Source organism: Tyto alba, unplaced genomic scaffold, assembly GCF_018691265.1.
Source record: "Tyto alba isolate M040663 unplaced genomic scaffold, T.alba_DEE_v4.0 Super-Scaffold_41, whole genome shotgun sequence".
NCBI classification, from domain to species: domain Eukaryota; kingdom Metazoa; phylum Chordata; class Aves; order Strigiformes; family Tytonidae; genus Tyto; species Tyto alba.
Genome location: NW_024881317.1, coordinates 17,084,744 through 17,109,249, shown reverse-complemented (window position 1 = coordinate 17,109,249; position 24,506 = coordinate 17,084,744). Strand labels below are relative to the sequence as shown.

At 38.3% G+C, this 24,506-nt stretch overlaps 1 protein-coding gene and 1 long non-coding RNA gene across 9 annotated transcripts in view; one reads left to right on the top strand and one right to left on the bottom strand.

Moving 5' to 3' along the window:
* Positions 1-24,506, bottom strand: part of TJP1 (tight junction protein 1) — a 196,118-nt gene that overhangs the window by 161,637 nt on the left and 9,975 nt on the right. For 2 of the 8 annotated variants that reach the window (XM_032990443.2, XM_032990446.2), the window contains exon 1: positions 744-1,024. The exons of the other annotated variants lie outside the window; for them this stretch is intronic. In XM_032990443.2, coding sequence (XP_032846334.2) covers positions 744-910 — 167 coding nt within the window. In that variant the 5' untranslated portion in view covers positions 911-1,024. Of the gene's footprint in view, positions 1-743; positions 1,025-24,506 lie in introns of those variants that run through there. 8 annotated transcript variants of the gene reach the window in all.
* On the top strand, positions 1,157-22,823 carry LOC116961055. Its single transcript, XR_004406744.2, has 3 exons — positions 1,157-1,818; positions 6,247-6,352; positions 22,321-22,823. It is a non-coding gene; the product is annotated as an uncharacterized LOC116961055 (long non-coding RNA).

Below are 24,506 nucleotides of genomic sequence, written 5' to 3'. Positions count from 1 at the left end.
TTGGTGCCCTACTCACCCACATTATACCATTATACTTCAATACATTTTTCATAACATGTTGTTGATTCATCCAGAAATATCAGTTCAGCAGACGATCAGCAAGCACAAAACCAGTGGAAAGAAGTCAGGGGGAAAGCAGGCTTTAAATAAACATGATCTTAGGCGAACAGTACTACCTCTGCCGCTCGCTGACCTAGCAGGCTTGCACCTCCCTTCTCCCGTTTTCCCAAATACACCTGTCAGCAGGAGCAGGGGCCGGGGAACTCGGACCCCGGCGGGGCGGAGGATGCGCTGCAGTCGGAGGCAACACTCGGACTGTCACGCCAGCGGCAGACCCGGCCGGAGCTACTCCCGCGCCCCTCAGCCGAGGCTGCCATTGCCGTGCTCCGGCGACCGCCCGGCAGCGGCTCTCCCCGAGGGCGCCCGGCGGCACCCGGGAACCCCGCTCCCGGCCGCGGCGAGCGGCGGGCCGGCTGCGCGGACAGCTCCCCCCGCGCCGCCGCCGCCGCCTTCCCCACACGACCGGCGGAGAATCCACCGGGAACTTTCTGGCCCGGAGGCACCCGCCAGGAGCCGCAGGCCCGCTGCCGCTCGCCCCCCGCCCGGGTCTCGGCACGGCTCCCCTCACGCCTGAGGGAACCCCCCCCGCCGCACCGCCCGTCCCGCCGCGGCCCGCGCTCGGCTCGGCTCGGCTCGGCCCGGCCCGGCCCGCAGTGCCGCCGACCCCGCTTGTGCCTACTCACCACAGCTTCCTCTTTAAGGGCATCAGACTGCCCCTGTTGGAGGCGGTCACCCCTATGGCCATCTGCAAGACAGTCAGGTATTTCTGATACTTCATTTTGCCGTCGCCCCCCCTGTCCCTGCCTCGTGCCCGCCGCCGCCACCGACAGAGTCTCTCCAGCCGCTGCATGCAATCATCAAATTTTTATTTCCAGGCATCTGCCGTCCTTGCGTCGCGCTTCTTCCCCTCCTCCTCCTCCTGCCGCGCTCCCTCTCTCTCTGCCCCCCCGGCTCACGCTCTTCTCCTCCTCCTGCCGCACTCCCTCTATCTCTGCCCCCAGCTGACGCTCTCCTCCTCCTCCGCCTCCCGCCGCGCTCCCGCTATCCCCGCTCCAGCTGACGCTCTCCTCCTCCGCCTCCCGCTGCGCTCTGCCCTCCCCCGGGCCCACGCTCCTCTCCTCCTCCTCCCGCTGTCGCACTCCCTTTCAGCCCCCCGCACCTCACTCTCTGCCCTCCGGCTGGCTGCCGCGCCTGCCCTCTCCCCGCCACGGGGCTGCGGGGACCCCGCTCCTCCCGGCCCTGCCCCGGCCGCTCGCTCCCCGTTCCGCCGCCTCCTCACCTGCGCTGTCTCCTGCCGGCGGCCGCCGGCTCCCCTCGCTAGGCCCTCGCTGGGGCCGGGGCCGGGGCCTCGGCCTCGCCCCGCAGGCCGGGCCGTTCTCCCCCTTCCCCCCTGTGCGAGCGGGCCTTCCCCGCCATCTCTGCCCGCTCCCGGGGCGCTCCCGCCCCGCTCCCTCCCCAATTACCTGGGGTATCCCGCCCATGTTGCGCAGCTGCTGCTCTGCCCTCCCGCCATCAGAGGGGCGCCATGCCGCAGCCCGGCTGTCGCGCAGCGGTGCCTTCTCACTGGCATCGCCTCTAATCCCATTAGCGCCTAGAATAGCCCCATGTTATTTTAATCATCTTTTCCCTCTCTCTCCCCCGCCTCCCGGCTAACAATGTCGGTGTTGTGGGTTAGCGCTAACAGAGCTGCGGAGGCAAACGCCTCGTCACCTGCTGGAGCGGCCCTGTGGAGGCGATGAGGGTGAGGTGAGAATGAAGGTGAGGGTGAGGATGAAGATGAAGGTGAAGGTGAGGGTGAGGGGAGGTGTGGGGGCGGGCGGGACAGAGCTGCAGCAGCAGCTCTTCCCATCAAGCCTCCCCCAGCAAAAGCAGTGAGGGAGGTGGGCATGTGTGCACCGGCACTGGCAGTAACCTCTGAAAAGCCTACTGGGGCTACAGGGAACAGAAGACAACCCCTTTTTTTTTTTTTTTTTTTTTTTTTTAATTATTCCCTGTGTGTTTGACAATCAGGTGGTGCTTAAGTCAAACTAAAAGTATTAACTGGTTTTAGGGAGGTGCCCACTTTCTGGATACTTCAGCAAAAACACCTAAATACGTAACTGTGTGGTGGCCTTAGGTGTGACACAATTATGTTACAACTTTAATCTATTTTGTGTCTTCCTCCTCAAGCTCCGCACTAAGAGTACTAGAAGACCACAGCATTTGTCAAGTGCTTTTCGAATTAATTCTAGAACACAGTACAATACGATCAGAGACCCTCCTCAATGCAAACATCCCTGAAGTGAAGGGTAGTGCTTAGCTGACACATTGATCAATAGTGGTGAGAAATACTTTGGCTAGAGATATCCTGTTTAAGCTTGTAGATATTTTGCAGAATGCAGGTATGAACAAATTCATGCTGAAGTGACAACTTTTCATTGAAATGCTGTAATCTAAATAGTATGAATTGTAATACTTACCCAGAGTTGAGGTGCTAAGGTATCACTGTGAGCTAGGAAAAATACTGTGAACATCATTGTTGCTTTATGGCTCAGAGATCAGCATTTCAGTGATTTTTCTTTTCTTTTTGTGTGTCATCTGTACCTCAGGACTGTAGTAGGCTACATTCTACCTAGGCCTGTTCCTTACATAGGAAGCAGAGGAGATAAATATATTACTTAGAAACACAACGGATTTTAATTAGAAACATAATAGTTGTATTACTGTAGTTAATGAGATGGATGGCTTTGCATTTTCAGCCAAGAAATCTGAGGTGTATTCAAATGTCCTGAAATTCTGTGTCACAAACGATTTAAAAAATTCAGGTGTGAACTTGATGCCCAGTATGAGCCTGTACAGCTCTCAAGATACTGATTATGGGTTCTTTGTCTTTGGAGACATCAAGCATTAAAAGCAATGAGGGATGGCTAAATTGAAGTGATTGGGAAGGCTAAGGAGGAGGAATTAATTTTTGTACTTAAATTATGCTAGTAGTATACTAACTGGAAAGTCTATATCTTCTATCAACCGAAAATCAGGTCAGTTTGAAAACCTGTAGAGATCTTTGTCTTAAAAACAAAAACTGTAAAACTAACACATTGCTTTCTCCTTCTGTGTATCTAGTCATCAGTAGCTGACTGAAAAAACTCTTGTTGCCCACACAAGTTATAAGAGAGTAAGTGTGGGCTGAATTTTATTCTCACCATCATTTGTAGAATGCTAGCTACATTGTAATTGAAATATTCATTCACACTTGTGCAATCCGATTAAGAAAAACATTTATACCTTGAAATGGTAGGAAATGCTGACTAAAAGAATGATGAAACTCTATTAGTTTGAATGTCACATTTTAATTTGAATGTTATACCTGTTAGTTAGAGAAATACATGTTATTCTTTGGTTGTAGTGATAGAAATTTCATAGATAAGACAATCAAAGGATAAAAGGGAAGCAAAGTTTATTTGAAAGCTGATAAACCTGGAAGAAGCAGGTAAACTTTCAGAGTTCCTTGCCTTGTAAAAAGACTCTATATTAGAGGGTCCCAAAACATTGATTTTCATTTTTAAATTAGCAGGTTTGGGACATAAATTTATCGTAAGTATTTATATATGAAAGAGTTAAGCAATGTGCCAACAATACCTTGCATAAAGACTTATGATGGAGCCTGGCTGTATACTCAAATCCTTATTCAACTTCTTTAAAAGTCTGTAATATGATTCCTATTCTTAATTCAATAGGAATTCCTACATCTATTTAAATTTGCAAAATAATTACAGTTATTCCAGATCTAGCTCTACAGTTTTCAATGATTATCAATCCGGTACTAACAAATTAATTTGTTTAGTACATTTTATATATCACCTTCCATACATCGTGATGTGCATTACAGAGACAAAAACCCTGATATTAATGAAGACATTTTACCCTCTAATCTTAATTGGTATTATTTCTGTTTCTCTCATGTCTGTTCCTTCTTAGCATTGCTCCATTATGTGTTGCCTTTCAGAACATCTTGCTTTAAGCACCTATGTTTTATTTGGCTGAAAGAGTAAAAAGATCCCATCTTTCTTGCCTTTCAGTTGAACAGCCTGTTTTTAACAGGAATCAATCAGCTGCTTCCAGGTTAGAATAAGCATCCAGACATTTCACTGTTAGCTCTGAGGCCCCTGTGTGGACCCATTAACTGAGTTAAGTCCAAAATTTATATGGGAGATATCCCTGCAAGAGAGGCAGTCTGATCATATTTGCAGTTGTCAATGCAAACTCATTCTGTCTGACAAGATACACTCTCCTACACCACGGAAAGCTGAAAGCAGCTCACAATTTTTTTTTAACCTAGAGTGCATTTTAAAAACAGTTTAATTCCTGATAGATTAGTTCAGGTTAGTGTAGTTGTTCTGTAGGTTTTTCAGTACAAAACCAAGCAGAACCATACTCATTTCTTAATTTTATTTGCTTATATAACTTAACTGCAGACTTTACTTCAGAACAAGCTCTAGAATATATCTATTGCTTACAGTCCGCGATGCCCCTGCCTATTCTGAAGCCTGTCCCCAGAATGACCTTCCAGTGCACTTCTTGGCTCAAAAGAACTGACCACTCTTTCAGTTACAAATTACAGTATTAGCTATGACTGCTGCACTTGAATGACTGTGTGGTTGGCACAAACTCCACTCATGACAGTATGTTTATGCTAGGACGGTGATGCATCTAGAAGATAGATGGATGAGCCCAGAGAAGGTGGAGTTTAATGCCAGTGTGATCTAATCTTGGCCCATGCCTTGGCGGTTTTAGGTGGAGAGCAGGCAGTTGTCAGCAGTGGGAGACTTACTGGCTGCAATTTACAGGATGCCACTGAGGCAGCTGTACATTGTGAGCTCCCGTCAGCAGCTAAGAATAAGGGAGTGTAATTGTGGCGTAAAGCCATTTTCATCCTCAATTGTGCCCCTCATTTTTTCAGTCTTAATACTGTTAGAATATATATGGGATTCCAGGTAGTGCAAAGCAAGATGTTACACCATTATCTACTTCTGCTGATTTTAGATTTTATTTCAGTAAGCCTTATCTTGCTTTCCTTTATTAGCCCATCACACACCCCTGTAGTGCCAGTTGTCACTAGGTGCCGTCCTTTTCAAACTCTCACCCGCATCACTCAGACTAGACTGAGTGTACAGGAGGAGGAGAAGTTTATGTCCGACTCAAGAGACTCTTTAGAGACGTTACAGAAATGCACTTTTAAAAGTTTTGGCTATGCTGAAGTTAGTTCAGATAATGTAGCTTTTCTGCAATAATGTGAGGAAAAAGAAACCACACCTCTAACTGGCATAGCTGTGCTGGTGTACAAGCAAAAATACTCCTATTTGCTGATGTAGCTTATTTTGTTCAGCAAACCTGTATAAGCTACACTGTCTGGCAAAAAGAAAAAAAATAATCTTACCAGAATAAATGTCATCTTTATTAGTACTCTAATGACTGAATCAGCAACTTGTGACGGTAGATTAAGACATAATGACACATTTTGAGCCCTCAATTGCATTCATTCTTAGGTTGTCAAAATTGTATTATAACTAAAGCAAATATTAAATAAACTTGTTGCTGGTTTTAGCGCATATTAAATAGCATCATTTATTTGCATTTTAGAACAGTCTTAATTTTAGCTTTACTCTGCATATAACAGAGACTTCTCGTAACATTACATTGTCCATTCCATGTAGTTCTCCATACCGTGCCACTGTGTATGCTGAAGAATTACCATTTTGTTTATTCCTAGGATATACCTGTTCCCCTTGTTGACTTTTACTCCAATGGTTGATGAAAAAATCCTGATACACGTGTCAAATTCTATGCTTCTGTGGTATTTAAAATTATTTGAGAACTTTTTGTTACACAGTTTAGTTGGTAAAATGGCAACATTCCAGAGACTGATGCAACACTGACATTAAAACATGACATTAGATGACTGATCTCCATCTCTAATTTAATCTAAATCTTCCTGTTTACTAAAGAGGGTTCTCCTTCTGCAGCAGTTGTTAGTAATATTTTATTCTGTTAATTTGTACAGTCAGTCAATTATAATCATAATATTAATATTTATGTTAACTAAGAGCATTAATGCAGATTCTTTAGTCAAAAAGCTACTGAAACAGGCTTTCTTGACATTTCAATCTGTCATGTGTAAGCTTCATATGTCTCCCATTTTCTTTCCAGAAAGAAAAAGAAAGGGATCATACCTGTCAAAGGCAACAAAGTTCCTTAGAATCTACCATTATGTCAGATGCAGTGACTCCAGGGGTTATTTTCTCCCTCCTCAAAAGTAAGAAAAATGTGTGTGTTTATGTGTTTCCTATCTATGCATTTACAATACATAATTCTGTGACTTTTTCTGATCTACTAGGGCTCTTCTATACCCACATTAATGTATTTATCATATATAATGCAAAGCCTTTTTCTGATCTATTACTGTTTCTTCCATAAACTCCGTGTTATCTGAAGATCTATAAAGATACATACAATGCCATCATCAAACAAACAAACAAACAAAACAAAACACAAAGCCACTCAGAAGAATTTTCCTATCACACTTAGTGCACAATTGACCATCTACAAAAGGAGGAATTTTCACATTTCTTTGAAGTGTCTTCATGGCAGACTAGCTTGACTGGTCACAGAAAGCTATGGGTCTAAGCAAGTATGGAAATAAACTGACACAGTCATTTAGAAATAACTTGCATTTCCTGAAACGTTTATCATGGTCACTCATTTGACTTGCCAAAATAAAAAGAAGTAATTTTGCTCTGTAAGGAAAGAATGTTCATCATGTTTTCTCAAAAGAATATCTTCACAGAAAAAATAACTTCTATTTGACTATGGATTATCAAGAAGACAGGGTTTGCTAGAATAAGCCATTGAAATATTTACAGGAAACTTGCTTGCAAGTATTCCTGTTTCATTATAGTCAGGGCTATTTATTAATGGCTTCATGTAAAAATAGTGTTAGTGCTGTTCTGACAGGTCTGTTGTGGAGCTGCTTTTGGCTATTACTGTCAAATTTTAGATTACTGCAAAAATAAGAATACTATTAAGTGAGGAATTCAAGCTAGACCAAAGTGGACTTGTACTGCCACTATCCAGTACTTTTACATTGACTCATTTCTTGCAAACTTGTAATTCTAAGATTTTACTCTTTAATCAAACAAACAAAAACACTTGAAGTCAGAATTACCCAAATATCACATTATGCCTGACAAACATGACCCTCTTACAGGATAAGATAAACTTAATGTAGAAAAAAAAATATTCATATGCATGAATTCTATTAGTGCTCTCTGATACGGCTTATTCATGTAGAAAACTACTGGAGGGAAGAAATCACCAAGCATGCAATTTCAATGTGAGATGCAAAAGAAAAAGAAGTGTAAGTAACATCACTTCCCAGAAAAGATTCTAAGAAATAGATTGCCATCTCTAACACATCACAGTCTCAGGACACAAAGATCTAATTAATTAGTCTTGCTAACTGTGTATTGTTAGTACTGTGGTAGAATATAACTCTGAGGTGAGGTGTGACCAGACCTTGCTATCATTCTGGGATGTAGACTCGCTAATAGCTTTCATTTTCAGATGTTACGCCTGATGGGGAAGCCTCCAAGCACACAATATTTAAAAGAGAAAGGAAGATTGTAGAAAGCAGGGGATAGTGATGGTTCCCTGAAACAAGGGTGTGGAATTCAAAAAAAAAAACCAAAAATTCAGAATATTGGAGGCTGAGAAAAAAATATGTATATATCTGAACTGTTTTGATAGACATATTATAGAACCACTGTGAAAAATTGGGAATGAGGACAAGTTCATAAGACTGTACTCAATTGTCTGGAAAGACCATTTCCTTATATTTTCTTTGCTTTTTTTTTAATTGAATTGTGAGTTCTGTGCATGATAGCTGTATACAGGAGCATAAATAGATCAAAATGAGAGAGAATATTACTAAAATTTAAGGAGCTTCTTCTGCCAAAAATTATGAGGATGCCTTATTTTATAAATCGGTAACAATTCAGACCCTTATTTAGCTTCATTAATGCATTTGATTAAATGCTGATAAGAATGTTTCCACATTCACAAAATATAAAGCCTAAATGCTAGTTGGATGTTTCATGAATGTATTGAAATTGTTCAGAATCCTACTGGAAGTCTGGTTTATATGTCTAGTTGTATATTTGCACACTTACTACAAATATGAAAACCATTTTTCTTTTCAAGAAGAAAGATGTTGTCATCACAATGTATACGACTTAACCCTATACTATTTTAATCAGATTACCAGTACAATGAAAATTAATTTAATAGGATTTACTATAGTTAGAGGTAAGTATACAGTAATTTACTATGAAAAGAACACAAAAATGTTAGTGGAGCTCATTACAGGGATATTGTTTATGCTAATTATTCAAATTTTTAAAAATCACACTAAGCCTGATTTTAATCAGATTTGGTTGTGGTTTTTTAAAAATAAAAAACTTTAATGGAACAATACAACCCAGATTGGTTAGCAATAGTCAAATATGACTCTTGTCTGGGGCAGAGAGAAGTGGAATTAAATACAAACAGAAAAAAACTAAAGGACTACAAGCTACTCATTTTATTGTTCTGTCTGAATAAAAGATCAAATGAAAGAAGAGTATAAATGATAAAATAGTGATAAACAAGAGTTTCACAATGTGGATGAAGGCATCAAATTTGTGTTTATGGTTTTAAGCCTATAAGTGCTCAATATAATAGCTATATTATTATATACCAAATTTTCCTAAAAATCCGGTGTAGGGAAACCTACATGAAATTTTGGTGCAGATTGCAGATCTGTTTCCCAAGTGATTATACTGTTGTTAGATACTTGTCTCTTGTAACATCCTCCAAGATCATAAAACCTAAGATACAGGTAGGAAGTTAAAAAATGGAAAGCTAAACAAAAATGAAAGCTAAACCTAATAACAAAAGCTTTGATGCTGCAGGGAACTGTTTTTGTGAGTATCTGGGGCTTCACCTGGTGGAACAATCAGCTTGAATAGAATGGGTTGAAAGATTATTTTCTACAATGTCACTTTTACTTTTGTCAGTAATTAGCTCATGCCATGCCCTAGTGGCATGATATCATCCTATTGGAGACATTTGGTTAGATGCAAAATACGGTAGTGTGTTACAGTTTACATCTACAAAATTTTCACAAATCCAATATGACTATTTTCAAGAGAAAAATCTATTCATGCTGTTAAGTCTTGAAGATTCGGTCATTTAGTCACTGAATTTTTAATTTTAAGAAAACAGCAGAGGTAGCATTTGTAACATACCCGATAGCCACCCCATTAAGTATGTATGTGGGAGGGGTGTATTTATTTATAAAAAAGATAAATGTATGAGAGAGGTAAAAATCAGCTTAAAGGAACTCTTGAGCCAATGTTTAAAAGTTGTGTCAATTTCTGAGAGCCTAACTTCAGAAAATATATATGTCTGACTAGGTATCCCAAATTCTTGTTGAACTTTGTAAATATTGGTCCAGATGAATATAAAATATTTTTAATAAAATAATGTGATAAAGGTTTTGAATACGTCATTAAAATAATCAACAACTGGACCACATTCTTTCAGGAATATGGAAATTGAGCATATAAGACGTTTTTTCTCTTTAGTCTCCTTCAGGACCATCTAATACAAAACAACAGATCTGTTCATTCCAGATACTGGTATTTTTGAATATCAAACATGTATTTTTTCACTTCACTGACTACATAAGGGATTTACAATCCTCTATCTCTTTTTACTAACTGGTGTCAAGACTTTTCCAGACTCCAGTAAGTTATTTATAAACTCTAAAAATTCATGTGCAGATCAACAATCTTGCTACAAACCAGATTTTTGTAACAAATAAGCACTTTTCTGTCCTCTGCTTCAGAGAAGACACAATCAATTCTAGCTTCTCTTATACACTGCAGTTATTGCTACTTTTGGCATAGATGATCTGGCTCCAAATTTGCTGTGAGTAGACCAATTTTTTTTTTTTTTTTAATTGCCCCAGTATAAAAATAAAACTGCCTTTATGGCATTCCTGATGTTACACTATCAAATTGCATAAGGCCTTACAGCCGGGAGGAAGCACATGAATAGCAAAAGGGAAAAAGGGGACAATTAAACAACTTAATATTCTTCTCTTAACACAGAGCACAAAGTTTTGGGTTTGAGTTGTGAGGTGTGGTGTGTTTTGGTTGGTTGGTTGGTTTTAAGCAAAAGAATAAGATAAAGTAAGTAAGGCACTACTGAGATTTTGTCTGGTAAGGGAAATAGACTTAAACCATCTTTTGCTGTTATGGCAGTTTATATAACATTTTTTTCTGATCAGTTTAGCCTCTCTTAGTTGTTTTCAGACATTAAAATAACAGAAGTATGTACAGTACTGTTGTACAGGATTTTATTCATCCAACTTAAAATTGGTCATTGCATTAGTACTCTCTAATACTGAAACATTTCTACTTCCTAACATATTCCAAAGATGAATCAGCAAAAGATATGAAATTAAGTTATATTTTAATACACACTCTGTCCCTGCCCTTTGTTTGCCTGTTACTATTTAACGTTTTTGCTTGGAGCATCCAAAGAAAAAGCAAGACCCTGGTAGGGTCAGGTGTACTCAGCTGGCATAAAATAAAAAGTCCAAACTGAATTCATTATTTTATACCATGTGAGGGTCTGGTTGTGTAGTTTAGTCCATACGTTTCAGTGAGTGTTGGAAGCAGTATTTCTAATGAGTGTTTTCCTGGAGCTGTCCTGGATAGTACCTGTCCTGTGATCTGTCACGCTGTGATCTGCACTGCTACAATGCCAGCATACACCACGTTAACAGTTACAGTGTAATTACTCTTCTCAGTATAACCTACAACCTTTTTTTTCTCATTACACACTAGCAGGTTGGAGAGCTCACTTGCTCTCTTGCCAACCAAGCAATTTACCTACCATCTGCATGTGAAGAGCACCCAAGCAGTTATGAAACTGTCTGGTTCTTACTCAGCACTGTGTATTTTTGGGAGCTATTCACTAGCCCTCCAGTCTCTGGAGCAGCAAGGGAGGATGCAACAGAAATTAAAATAAAGCTGTTTTTTATTATTTTAGGTTTAGTTAGAGCCCTACTTTTTGATTCTATGAAAATTCTTCAATAACATACAAAGGACAAATTTTGAAGATTAACTGAATGAGCCATAAATAGAGATCTCTCCTGGCACCCTAAACATCTCTGCAAATCTGTTCATTTGATTGCAGTAGTGCAAACTCTTCCTTTGAACCATCTGCACCACTACTGAGATTTGAAAACCAGAACACAAAAAAGGCCATTGCTTAATGGATAATGAGGAAGGGCACTCCCAAACCCACTGCACTTATCTTCAAGCCAACTGTTCATGCAGCTAGAGTACATATTCATCCATCTCACTCCCAAGTGAAAGATACAAATGCTACAGAAGCTCAGTGCATGTCTCTGAAGAAAATCAGCTGACTTTTCACACAAACCAAGTGTGATATTCCTCCTCCAAAGATTTGCCTGGACCTTGGTGACAAACAAATAGAATGAATAAAACAGTGGCCAAACACCAGAACAAATAAATAGCAGTGAATATTTGAATGGAAATAGTGAACTCAAGGTTCATGTCTGCTCATGTAGCCAAAAGTGATGATGTTCCACTTATTGTGAGTGACCTTACAGTGGCTTTTTGCAGCGCTGACAGTTTGAACGTGTACTGGAGTACACTGACACTAAAAGAAAACACACAGATCTCTGTAGAAGACAGAAGACATCGTGTTTGTAGGAAGAAAGCAAAATTACCAACACTTGCAAGTAGTTGCTGCAAAACACATTCCATCTGGTGGTTTGTGCACATCTTTGTGACAGCAGCAATAAATCACAAGCTCTGCAACTGTTTAGAGGGAAGGTTTCCCATGAACCTGAAGCCAAAGCTTAAGGTGGGTTTCATTGTATTGGATTCACTCCTTTCAGTTGGAAAGTTTCTGGTTATCTTATGCAAAGAATATACATACCATCTGTCTTGGGCATTTATGAAATGTTATTGCTGTGAGATCTATACTGTGAACAGAACAGAAATAGTCTCTGCTTTTGCCTTCGTGTATTTTCATGTGAACACATCTCTAAGTAATCTGGGATATTTTTAAATGGTATCTTCTGCTGCAACTTCTAAAAGCATCTTTGTCTTATATTTGTGCTGCACCCTTTATCTGATCACATGATGTACTAAAAACCTTCAGTTCCCACTGACTTCTGTAAATTTTGACAACATAGTGCTATTCTACCAGAATAAAACTTTCAGCTGACTTACACAGCTTTGATCCCAGCAATTCCCAGTAGGTGGAAAGCACACTAAGAAAAAATATTCAGTGTAGCAGCAGGATAGAGTTGTCCAGTAACAAGGAAGAGAAATTCTGTATAAGCATCCCAATGCTATTCTGACTGCAAGGAATTTTATTCTTTTGATTGATTTAAAATCAGGATAGTACCAATGTCATTTCTCAGTTACTCTTCATCCTACTTGATGCAGACACCTGACTTATGACAAATCTGATGCTCCAGAAGCTCAGATTGTCTCTGGCGAATTACATTACCAATACAACCAAATTCAAGGTCATAGCTAAGAATCTGAGTGAATATGATTAAATATAATGCATAGAATCTTATTCCCGTTTCTGTCATCTTCAAATTTATACAAGCCTCTCTGAAGGAATAACACCAGCCTTGAGACTGATGAATTTTCTGGGGGAGTTGGCTACAAGAATTATCTGAACCCTCATAAAATCTTAAGATTTAATTTGTGTTTTCTTTGCCATAGGTCTTCCTTTTACAGTGCAAAGAACATCAGTTTGAGAGACACTGATTTTCTCTTTACAAATGCTGTCATACTGTAAAAATAACATTTATATGTTAACATACCTAGCATGCACCAATGACAAACATTTCTGCCCTGGTATTGAATATTATTTTAAAGTTATTCCATTTCTTCTTCTAACCTACTGTACATACTCTTATCACCTCTTGTCTCGGTCTGTGTTTCCCTGAATCTCATTAGCATGCTTTATTCTAGCAGCCAGCTATTTGCCCTTTGAACTCAATTGGTCTTCACTAGATGGAACAAGAAGAGAGTATTTTCTGCTATTTTTAATCAAGACACCTTGGACACACATTCTTGTTCATCACATATTTTCTGGCTAACATTGAATAGAAAGAGGTAAGTAAGGAAATGACCCATATAAAAGCCCTGTAGATTTCATCATGGATTCTTCTGCAGGCCCAACACTGAAACATCTTGAGACATTTTCAGATAGTCTGTTGCTAGGTTTTGATGTGCTTCTTTTTTTGATGCTTCTCCCTCCAATATCATCAGCTAAATTTTTCTTTGCAGTCTGTTTGAAGTGTTCTAGAAACAACAAAATTCATCTCCTATCACCTACACAGAGTGACAGTGCTGTCTTCCATTTGGTTACCAGCAGTGCTGAAGTTACTCATAAATTGTGCTGTGCATTTGATATATAGCCAACCACTGGAAGAAGCAAGCACCCCTTCCCAGATATTATTCCTTCATTCTATAACTTCATTGTATTTACCAGACACTTCTAGTTACTGTGGTACATATAATTATTTTCATGTACCCTTGCCAACCCAGACAAAGGAGGACATCCGTCACCTGGCATGCACATGACAATTTTCCATAATCTTATGAATAATTAATGGATGCACATAATTGAGCTCTGTTTGTATGAACAAGGCTTACAGGTGGTTTATAAAGATATTGTTCCTTTTTTTCACATCTGTTTGCAGAAGAAATACACATCCTCTTACCTATGTTTCAGTAATAACTATCGGTAAAGTTATATGGAAATTCACATAAAGAATCGGAGAACAATATTAAAGGGATGAACAAACCCAGGAAATCAGACAGCTTTGAAACCAAATCGAAATTATCCTCCTGTGCCTGCCTGCTGCATATTGCCTTTATTTTTCTATGTGTGTACTAATAATGATGGCATACCCACTTGTGTAAAGTAGAGGAAGCCAATGGGCAAAAGTCATATGTAGAATACGTTTCAAAATGACACAGAGTGGGATAGATGTGTATGTAATCCAATTTGTCTTTATCAGGTGACAATCATGTGACTGTATGCTGACTGTAGCAACAGGTAGCATAATATATAACATTCTCAGTTGTATAACTGAGTAACACATCAAGCAAAATCCAACTGCACTTAGTTCTAAAAGAGCTGCCTATATTTCTACTTGCTGAATAGACAGGGGTCATTTGCAGACAGTATTTACCATTACTTTGTGGGAGGGTTGGAGGAAGTCAAGGGAAAGATCTAGCCATGTTTAAATATCCTAAAGAATTTCTTATATCTTCCATGGATTAATTAAAATCATGTGTTCCTGCTTGTTCCTTATCCCTTATCCCTTACAGAAGGAGCACGCAGTAATGATTTGCAATGAGATTTTTATGTAAGCATCCCCCTTACATGGGTTTTATGCAGAAGGGAAACATATGGTTCTGAAAGAGCATTAATACCCAGGTACAGCTGGTCTTTGAAGATTTTAAGTGATCAGATAAAAAGAATGAGAAAATGCCTCCCAACGGAGATCGTCTGTTCTGACACTGTTCTTTATCACAGGTGTAACACTTACAGGGAGATGTCTATGGAGACCTAAGAATAGAATGGGGATTGTATTGGCAAAAAAAAAAAAAAACAACAAAACAACATAGACATATAAGCAAATAAGACAAAAAGTAAAACCCTCAACCTGGCCAGCAATAGAGGACTTAATCACAGTCTACCAGGCTGGCAGCAAAGAAAAGCAAGCAAACTGATTAATTCATCTATTGTTATTAGTTAATGCAACAACCCAAGATTTCTCCGTGACAACAATGTCTCTATGCCAGGTTTTTATTATCCTGCGGCACTGGCGCTCTTAAAATTCCTATTACTTGGGAGAGTTTACATTGATTTAAAACAGAGTTTTGTTTGCTGGCTATAAAGAGAGCTATCACAAAAAAAATAGTGTCAGACCTTAGGTGAGAATCAACCCTATTTTCTATTTAAAAGACTCATTAGATTTAAAGACAAGTCAATTTTGAAGAATAAAAGATCTAAGGCACCAGATTTATTAGAGAAGCTGATCCCAAATAATGGTGCACAGTCTTTATCACACAGATATATCACATAGTTCCAACCATACTTAGTCAGGCCTCATTACTGCATACTCCCAAGTCCCAAACAGAAGTGCCGGAATCTGAGACTGGACACTGTCATTAACTGTTCTTGTGCAGGGTAAAATTCCCCAGCGTGTATGTTCCCAGGAGAGACTAGATTGCCAAAGGGATAGGGAATAACTTGATACAGAGAATGTGAGATTCAGGACAGAGGGTTCACTGCAGAAGGTTTAGGAAACATGGAAAATTTATGAAACTCTTCAAGTTTCATGACTGTACAGGGTAAATTAAGGGAGCAGGAGAAAGTCAGGAGAAAAGATGCATAATCCAGTCAGAGCTCTGAGAAGAGGAGCCTTTCAAAGTCCCACTGAGATTGGTAGCAAACCCAAAGCTTACTGTTAATACAAACAAGAAAGCTAAACCACAGAGTCAGAAGCCATGGGCCAGGTGTAGACAAATGAAGTGGTAGGACCACTCAAGGTAAAATTTCCATTTCAGAAATAATCCACTATTCCATCTATAGTTACAACACCAATGAAAATAAAGTGGCAAAATAAACATATAAACCCATAATTTTCTCTGCATTCTGCAGAAAGAATGTATGCAGCTAAGGTGAAAATCTTGTCCTGCAGCTGCCACTGGATAACATGTCCCTAACTAGAAGGATTAGAACTACCATGACATAAGTAATCCTAAACTAATTTGCAAGCAGAACAGCTGAAGAAAGGCTGTTCAACAGAAGTTGGAATTAGAGCAAGAGGTTAAATTGCTTGAGATTCTTTCTGTCTGTGCTGATCTTGGTGCCAGATGTGAAAGTCTGAGTGATATAACCATCCTTCCAAATCTTTCATAAGCCAGGAAGTTTAGGAGGCAAGATCACAGGTACTATATCTAGTAGTACAATATGAAAAAGTTCCTTTTATTCTTTTCATGTAAGATTATTGCAAGAAAAAAAGAGAAAAAATAATATGGAGGGAGGTATAGCTTTTTTTTTTTTTTTTATTAATGAATATATAAAATATATTGAGCACAAGTCAAAAGTTTAAATTATGGTAGTTATTTTAAAGTCACTGAAAGTTGCTTCACAGATTTTTAACAAAATATGTCCAAGGACGAAATACTGAAATATGCTCGACTAATTTCTCAAAACAAAAGCAATAAGTTATGGTAAACCTTAAGTAGGTCTAAGTTGCAGTCTTGTTCTGCATTAATATTTTATAATGTTATAGGTTATTAAACATGTTAATCTATAAAAATATGCAGAAACGTTGGCTGTTCATAGATCATACAGCACAAAGAGATACTAGCTACATAACAAATTATTAACAGCTGGGTGATTTGGAACCAGAAGGCCTAACATGCCAGTACAGGGCAAATTTCACTCAGTTTATGAAACAAGACTACTTTACCTAGGGCAATAAAACAATGCCTGTAGATAGGATTTTGCAGAACCCAGGGCTCCCTTGTGAAACTGCATGATAACTTAGGCATGACAAAGATGCCACAGGATCTGGGAGCCCAGCAGAGAAATTCTGCTGCCTGGAAAGATTCTAGCTTGAGAAATCCTGATTGTTTGAAGAGTTGAAATGAATAAAGTAATTAAACTTGAGATTACAAAATTAAAAATTGAAGTCTATGCTTCTATGCTTTCATATATCTTTATAGATATTTTGATTGCTTTAAGAAGTAAACCTGTATTCTGTCATCACTTATCTTTAGAAATATTTCATTGTATGAAATGCTTAAGATTTTCTGCTTTTAGATTCTCTTTTGGCAGAGGGGTGGGGTTTTTCTCGGTGGAAAGCCTCTTTAGCTTTAATGTCATCTTTCAAAAGAAAACTTCTTGTTGTCTTTTGCTCTTTCTCTTTGACAAACATCATTGCTGAGTAATGCCCAGGGTCATACTTTTGAAAAGCAAATCCTTTGCAGCATTGCTGCAGGACCTACGGCAGAGCATATATCCAGAGGACTAGGCACTTACCCTTTTCCAAGATATAGGTTGAATTCCTTAAGGGATGTGTCTGGCACAAGAGTTAGATGCAGATCAGTGAAAAAATATGAAAGGGAAAATCAGCAACTGTAGAAATGGTTTTAGGAATATATACACATACATTCACGTGTATATACAATTTTGGGATATTAAGCAAGAAACGCGTGAAATGTAAGGTAATTTGTTCCATCAGAAAACATACAGCGAGCTATTAGTACAGGTCATTACTTGCTTTGACAAAACTCCAGACTGAGCCAAAATCATCACGACAGAGTGCAGAGAGCTTCAACTGAAGTCAAAATAGTTGACCTAAGGTATCAAAGATAAATTTAGTCTGGATAAAAAGTCCCGAAATAATGCCTAGATAGCAGTTATTTTCCTAAGAGAATTTATTACCAGAACAAAACTTACTTTAAAAAAATCTCACATCTCTTGGCAGTGCATCAGATATTTTAGTAAAATACAGTCACTTTCTCCTGCAACAAATTTCCACCCTTAAGAAATCTTAGTAGGAAAAGTCACTAGCATTCAACTCTTATCTACTGACAAAATTGGACCAATGTCTCTAATGGGATGTTTAGCATAAATATGGCATTGCAGAATGACTGTCCAGTTCATTCATTGCTAAATCCTGCTTCCATGAAATTAATAAATTCTATTAATTGCAAGGAAAGCAGAAGTGGGCCTTTAATCACATGATGATTCAAGAGATAATCCTTGTTAATGAGTAGGTTTGTTATTGCTGAAGGTGACAGATTAACACATCCTGACTTTGATGGTTATTATTTTTTCAGTCATATAGCAGGTCTTTACAAGGACCTTAAAATTTTCCCTATTTATAATTTGATTTCTGCTCCCTTGTTTCAGTTCAACTGGTTTTATGGTTGACCAACGTAAACTATGACTAGTTGGTGTATGACATGTTACCTCTGCAGTGTATGAACATATTTTGATTTCTGCAGCACTGAGTCAGCATTCTGATGAGTTAGCATTTATATTCCCGACAGCTGTTTATTCCTCTCAATGTAATTTCAGAGATAAATGTCCAGAAGGGATTTGCTGCCCCAGATCTATCAGAAAACATATTTAAGATATTCTGTGGTATTTAAATTGTAAAAAAATATTCAGTAATGCTAGGACAAAAAGTGTTTCATTTTAAACATTAAATAGCTAATTTAAAACTTACAGTATTATTTTTAAATATAATGTCGTAAAAAGTCAAAGTATTTTTATTTTCTATGCAAAATCACATCAATGGTTTCTAGAGACATTATAAATGTAGGAAACATACTGAAACTTCTAATCAGTGTTTTTATTTTACTCCTTTAATTTAGAGTTATGAAAGTAGCCTTGAAAAGAAAATAAGAGATAGGAACCAGTGAACATAAAGGACCAGACTGTTCCTGGAACAGCTGATTGATTGGGTCTTACTAAAGCCATGAGACTAGTTGGCCCAGTGGAACATAAATCTTGATAAAAGGCAGAACCAATAGACAAGGATTCACTGCATTCTGAAATTCTTCGGGTAATGCTGCAGGGCTATTTTGGCAAATATGGTATAGGCTGTGGTCATTCAGATGCCATCATTTTTTATCTTCTTTTGTTTGGTTGGTTTTAGTCTTCTCGTAAAGCACTGCAGATGGCACAGAGTAGCATAGATTCTGTTTTCCTGCACAAGCCCTATAGAGTCTAAAGAATGGACTACCTGTGTTACCACAGCTGCCTTATCTTTGGATTTTAGTAAGAGTAAACTCTTTCTAGGAGGTGTTTTTTCTAAACACACTTCTGTTAGATGTGGGTCTACAATATGGCAGGGAAAATAAAGTTACTGTTAGTGCAATTATAGAAGTGTATGTTATCTGTGCAAAAATAAAACCCAGTTCTGAATCCCATTAAATTAATGATTTTGATCATGTCTGGTGGCAATAAATTCTACAAATTACTTATGATTTTGATAAAAGAATTAAAAATAGTACTTAATTGCTCTGTTCTTCTCTACCCTTTCAAGCTCCATTTTTCTAGTCTGAGGACAAAAAGTAAGAAGAGATTCTTGATATACATTCTCTAAAAATTCAATTCATATCTTCTATATATCTTTGCCTTTTCCTACTCTCTACTCTGAATCAAATGGTCCCTTTTTTCAAACTCAGGACAGATATCTTTGCCTATTAGAGTAATAATATATATTGCCTAAGAATTTTAATTTTATTTTTACTGATTTTTTATTTATTCTTTTCTAGGATATAGGAAAAAGAACAGTAAACAGTATTTCCCTAATATTTCCTTTGCTCTTTTGGCTGCTATAGACCACCAATCATCAGTTCTTACTCTGCTTTCTATATTACTGGCAAGTTGTTTTTTTTTTTTTTCCTCCCATGGTAACTATAAATTTAGAAATAAAGATAGAAGGCCAAATTAACTTACAGGTAATTCCATTCATCTCAGTTATAATTGTGTTCATAAATGAACAGAAAAAAACAATGAATAAAACCATCATGGTTACTATTCCTGTAAAATAAGACCTTTAAAATACAGACAGTATTTCTAATGCTAAACTCTTTAATAAAACACCAAAACTTGAATGTTATTACCCTACGACTCTTTTCCCAAATCTTACTTATGTCAATAAATGAGGTTAAACAGGAGGTGAAAATCTTCATCCATATTTACCGTTAAAACTTAAGATATGGGGCAAACTTTACTGTGAAAAGAAACTGTCTTGAATCTGAGTATTCAAGATCATTTATATGGCTGTGACATATGCACCATAAAGAAAAATGTGTAAGTAGAAGATAATAATCTCTTTGATCTATTAATGAACATTTATTTGGGCCATTTCTGTACAAGCATTTCATTGCCAGTGTAGACTAATGTATAGCTTTCTCAAAAATCATTCAATTAATCTTGAGATTGGACAGTGGTTACAAATTATTTGATGCCTTCTAAAATTAATTCATAATCCTGGGTCTGCGTTTGTCAGTCTTCTGGCTTTGTAAAACATCCTGAGGATTGCAGTGCCTGTACTGTAATTTTGTGTTGTGTGTTCAACATTCCACTTAGATTTAAATGTTAGTGAAGAATGTGCATCAGCATCAATATATTTATTTAAAAGGTATTCTAAGTTTAATGCTTTGCTTTATTCCTAGGTTTGTGGATAGCACAATTTCTTCTTTATAGAGCAGTCTTAAAATATGTGGAAAAAAAAGTAATTGGATTGATTGAAATACTGCTTTAAATGATTGTGTATATAGTGCTCTGCCTCTTGAGATATCATTAGCTTGCACAGTAAACATCTACATATATTTTCACTGCAAGAACTCTAAAAACTTTGCACTGAGATTCACATGACTATTCATGCAATATCCAGCACAATAGTTTCCAAAACATTGTACAATATCTATAGTGAATGATACCAAAAGCAACAACGATTTTTTTTTTTTTCCATAAACTGAGTATCTGTTTCTTCCTAATATTGTTACTACTGTTGTTTGTGGGACTTCAGTGCCTGGAGTTCCCAGGTGAGACTGATAAGTGTGTATTCCAACCTAGAAGTATCTACAATCTAAGTATGTCCTTATGGAATCATTGCTATGACAGAGAGGTCTAAATGATATGATTACATATAGTTTAATACATTTTTTTCCTGAGTATGCAAGCAGAGCATATGCCAACAGCACTCATAGAATAAATATTTTTATGGCAGTTTTGTGATTCAGTGCTGTTGTGGTAGAACTATAGCAACGAATATGTAAAATTACAGAGAGATAATCTTTCTACAGCCAAGTTTTAAGACAGAATACTTCTGTGAGAAGTTTTTACTAAGATGCAGTCATTTTGTTATGATCTCTTACTCAAGGACTGGTTTAAATGTAAATTAAGTTATGGCAAAAATATATGCATAACCCAAGTCACTGATCAGCACAGTAACAGTGGGTATGCATACTACTAACTCCACCTCCTCTCACACATACCCCTTCTCAAAACTGATACTTTCATTTTATTAATCTTTACCAAAACCCCCTCACTTTTATAAGAGTAAACCATTACAGAAGGGAAGAATCATCTTAAGATGAGAATATTGGTTGGCTGGCTAGCTGGCCAGGCAGCTGTAAGGCCTGATGCCCTTGTCTGGGCTAGTATAACAATGCAAAGTGTACCTGGGAAGCATACATAAAGCAAAAAGGCTCTCTGGATAGTGAAAAGATGGCTTAATAAGCATACAGTAGACCCACCACAGCTCCCAGAGTATGGCATCTAGGTGGATTGCTGCTGTACTCTGACTCTTTATGATGCAAAGAACAACCTTTCGGTCGTTCCTAGCCAAGAATAGCCAAAAATATGTTAAAGTAGTCTAAGGCTGCACTAATTAACTGTAGAAGCCAAAAATTAGGGAAATTCAAAGATCAGAAAAAATGTTTTCAAGGCCAAAAGCTACCTTCATCCTATTTCTGGTTTTGTTGCAAGCAGATTCCAGGGAGAATAGATAATTGGGTTCTGGATATTTTGAGACATGGGATATTGTGTCAGGAAGCATGTATAATGCATTGCTATGGTAATGGTTACCACAGTCGGTATCTTTTATGGAAAAAAACCCCAACCCAATCTGTATAAGTGTAGTTAGCTTATATAAGCAACTGACTTTAGTCAGACGTGCCTTTTAGTTATCTATAATATCTTAGAACTTGTCATATTTTACATTTTGTGTAGCAAAGGTAGTTTATGGTGGTGACAATTTATATAGATGAAAATGCAAGTTATTACCCTGAGCTGAGCAGGCTACTAAAGAAAGTCTTGTCTTTATCATGACATACTATACTTACAGTCCAATTAACTGCAGTATCTGATAACTGCTAATGTTCCAATAGTTGCAAGAAATTCTAATAACAGACCAGAAAGTAATTTTGATGGTATTTCCAGAATAGAAATCTCCAAAATGACTTGGGAAAGACACTTGTTCTGACATCTTTATTTGCTTTTCTCTTCTCATCCTCCATTTTTCTTTTATACTTCTTTCTACTGCTGACTATAGCCACAGCTTATCTGTTCCAGGTTCCAAACTGAGATGAGCAGCTTCCTGTCAAATAAGCCAATGCTACTGGATGAATTGACCTTGACATGACTGCTGTGATACCAAAAGCCACAAGCTAACTGGTAACAATTACTAGGTATGTCAACCCTAGTTTTTATTGCTGATGCATGTCATAAAAATATCAGGTGGTAGAGAAGGACAACAGTGCAGTCCCTTGGTTCATTTGAACCTCAGTAAACATTTGGGAGCAGATATAATGTGAATAAAACCTTTTCCATATGCATATTACCTGCTGTATTAGCTCCCAATTTACAAAACATGTTTGCACTAAAAATACATGCACGATTAGGGATGGCACCCACACAGCAATAATATCAGCAGTGGCGTGGTCATGCCAAGTAGCAGATGTTTGGAGGAAGCCGGTCAAGGTTTTGTCTCAGTAATTGCTGGCAAGAAGTGGCTGTTCCTGCTTCTCTTGATCCTTGATTGCAGTGGCTCAATCCATCCCCTCTTGCAAAATACCCTGTATGAGGAGGTGCATAATCCATGAGAATTTTCTCTTACAGATTCTTCCTACATAAATTTCATCAGGAGAGCCGGATTTTTCTATTTCCAGTGTGACTCTGAATCATTATGATATTGAGAAAAATGTGACCATCCATATTTCCTTACCGAACATGGCCTTAGAAGCTCTTTTGAGGACTGACTACTTCCCTAAGTAATCCCTGGAAGTAGGAAAATGTGAGGTAGAATAAACAAGAGCACTAGCCTCCACTTTTTCCTTTCTAGTTACTATGTTACAGAAACACCTATCCTCTCAACTTCTTTCCCCAGACAAAACATAGCATTTTGGAGGGGAAACGAAGAGTAGTATTGTTTAAGCCTGTGAGCCTGCTTTCAGAATAAAGGGAATGAATTTGCACCTACAGAATTGCTCTGTTCAGAATATGGGACACAATCAGTCCTGCTTTTTGAAAACACTGCATGGCATTGGCAGCACTGGGGGTTGACTGGAATGCTGCTTGACATTTCTACATGAGAGTTACTACATCGGTAGTGTAAAGATCATTACAGGTAAGAAGTTACAATTATGTTTGAACACTGTCATGTCTGGATTTCAATGATGATATTTCCTGTTTGTAGTTCAAGGCATCTCATTAGAAATGGATATATTTCAGATACCCTACACATTTGTTGAAATATTAAAAAGTTAATGAATCACAGCAACATGACAATCCTGCCTGATACAGCATGGGCTTGTATTTACTAGGATTTAAAAGTGTGCTTTCTGTAAATTGCTAGCTGATGCATTCTGATACATGTTCCGAAAGTACGGCGGCCCTCACTTCTGTCTTTGGATGGACCCACTGATCTGCCTGCTCAGTGGTTGGCTGATTTCATTCATCTTACAAATTACTCAGTAATTAAAAATGAATGAACAGTGGTGCATCTAAGTACCTTCTAATTTGGAGGACCTCTTCGTCAATGTCCTACTGCCATTGCCAGCCTCGCCTGGCTTTTCACCAAACCCAAGAAGAGGGGGAAGATTGCCAAGGGGGAACCAGCTCACTGTGAAGCCATTTTCTGTTTCCTTATCCTGTTATGTTGCTGAATAAAGCACAACTAGGCAGGACCCAACAGCTCCTTGGACACCTTTCAGAAGCAGTGGGTGCTGTTGTGTTCAGTGTACCCAAGTTTCCCGTACTTGCATATCTGATCCTTTCATTCTCACCCTCTCCTTTCCTCGTTTTTCAGCTTCTTCCACAAAGTGTTTCTTTTCCAGAATAAGAAGTTCTAGCCTGATCAATTATTTTCATAATTTTCAGTTATGGAAACCATTCCATCCCACACGTTTGATCAATGTTGCCTTTCTCTGAACTTTTTTTCAGATCTAATGTATCATTTTCAAGATGCAAGCACCAAAACAGCACACAGTATTCCAGGTGTGAGCAAACCATGGCATTATAGACTGGCATAATTATATTTCCTGTTTTGTTCTTTTTTCCTTTCCTGACAATTCCAAACATTTGCATTTTTGGACTGCTGCCATGCACTGAGTTAATGTTTTTATGAAACTCTCTATCTGTCACAATCCCAAACTTTCACTTATGAGTGGTAACAGGCAGCTCAGAGCTCATCATTTTATTCATAAAGCCAAGAACACTTTTGCCCACATACTTTATTTCACATTTATCTACAGTAAATT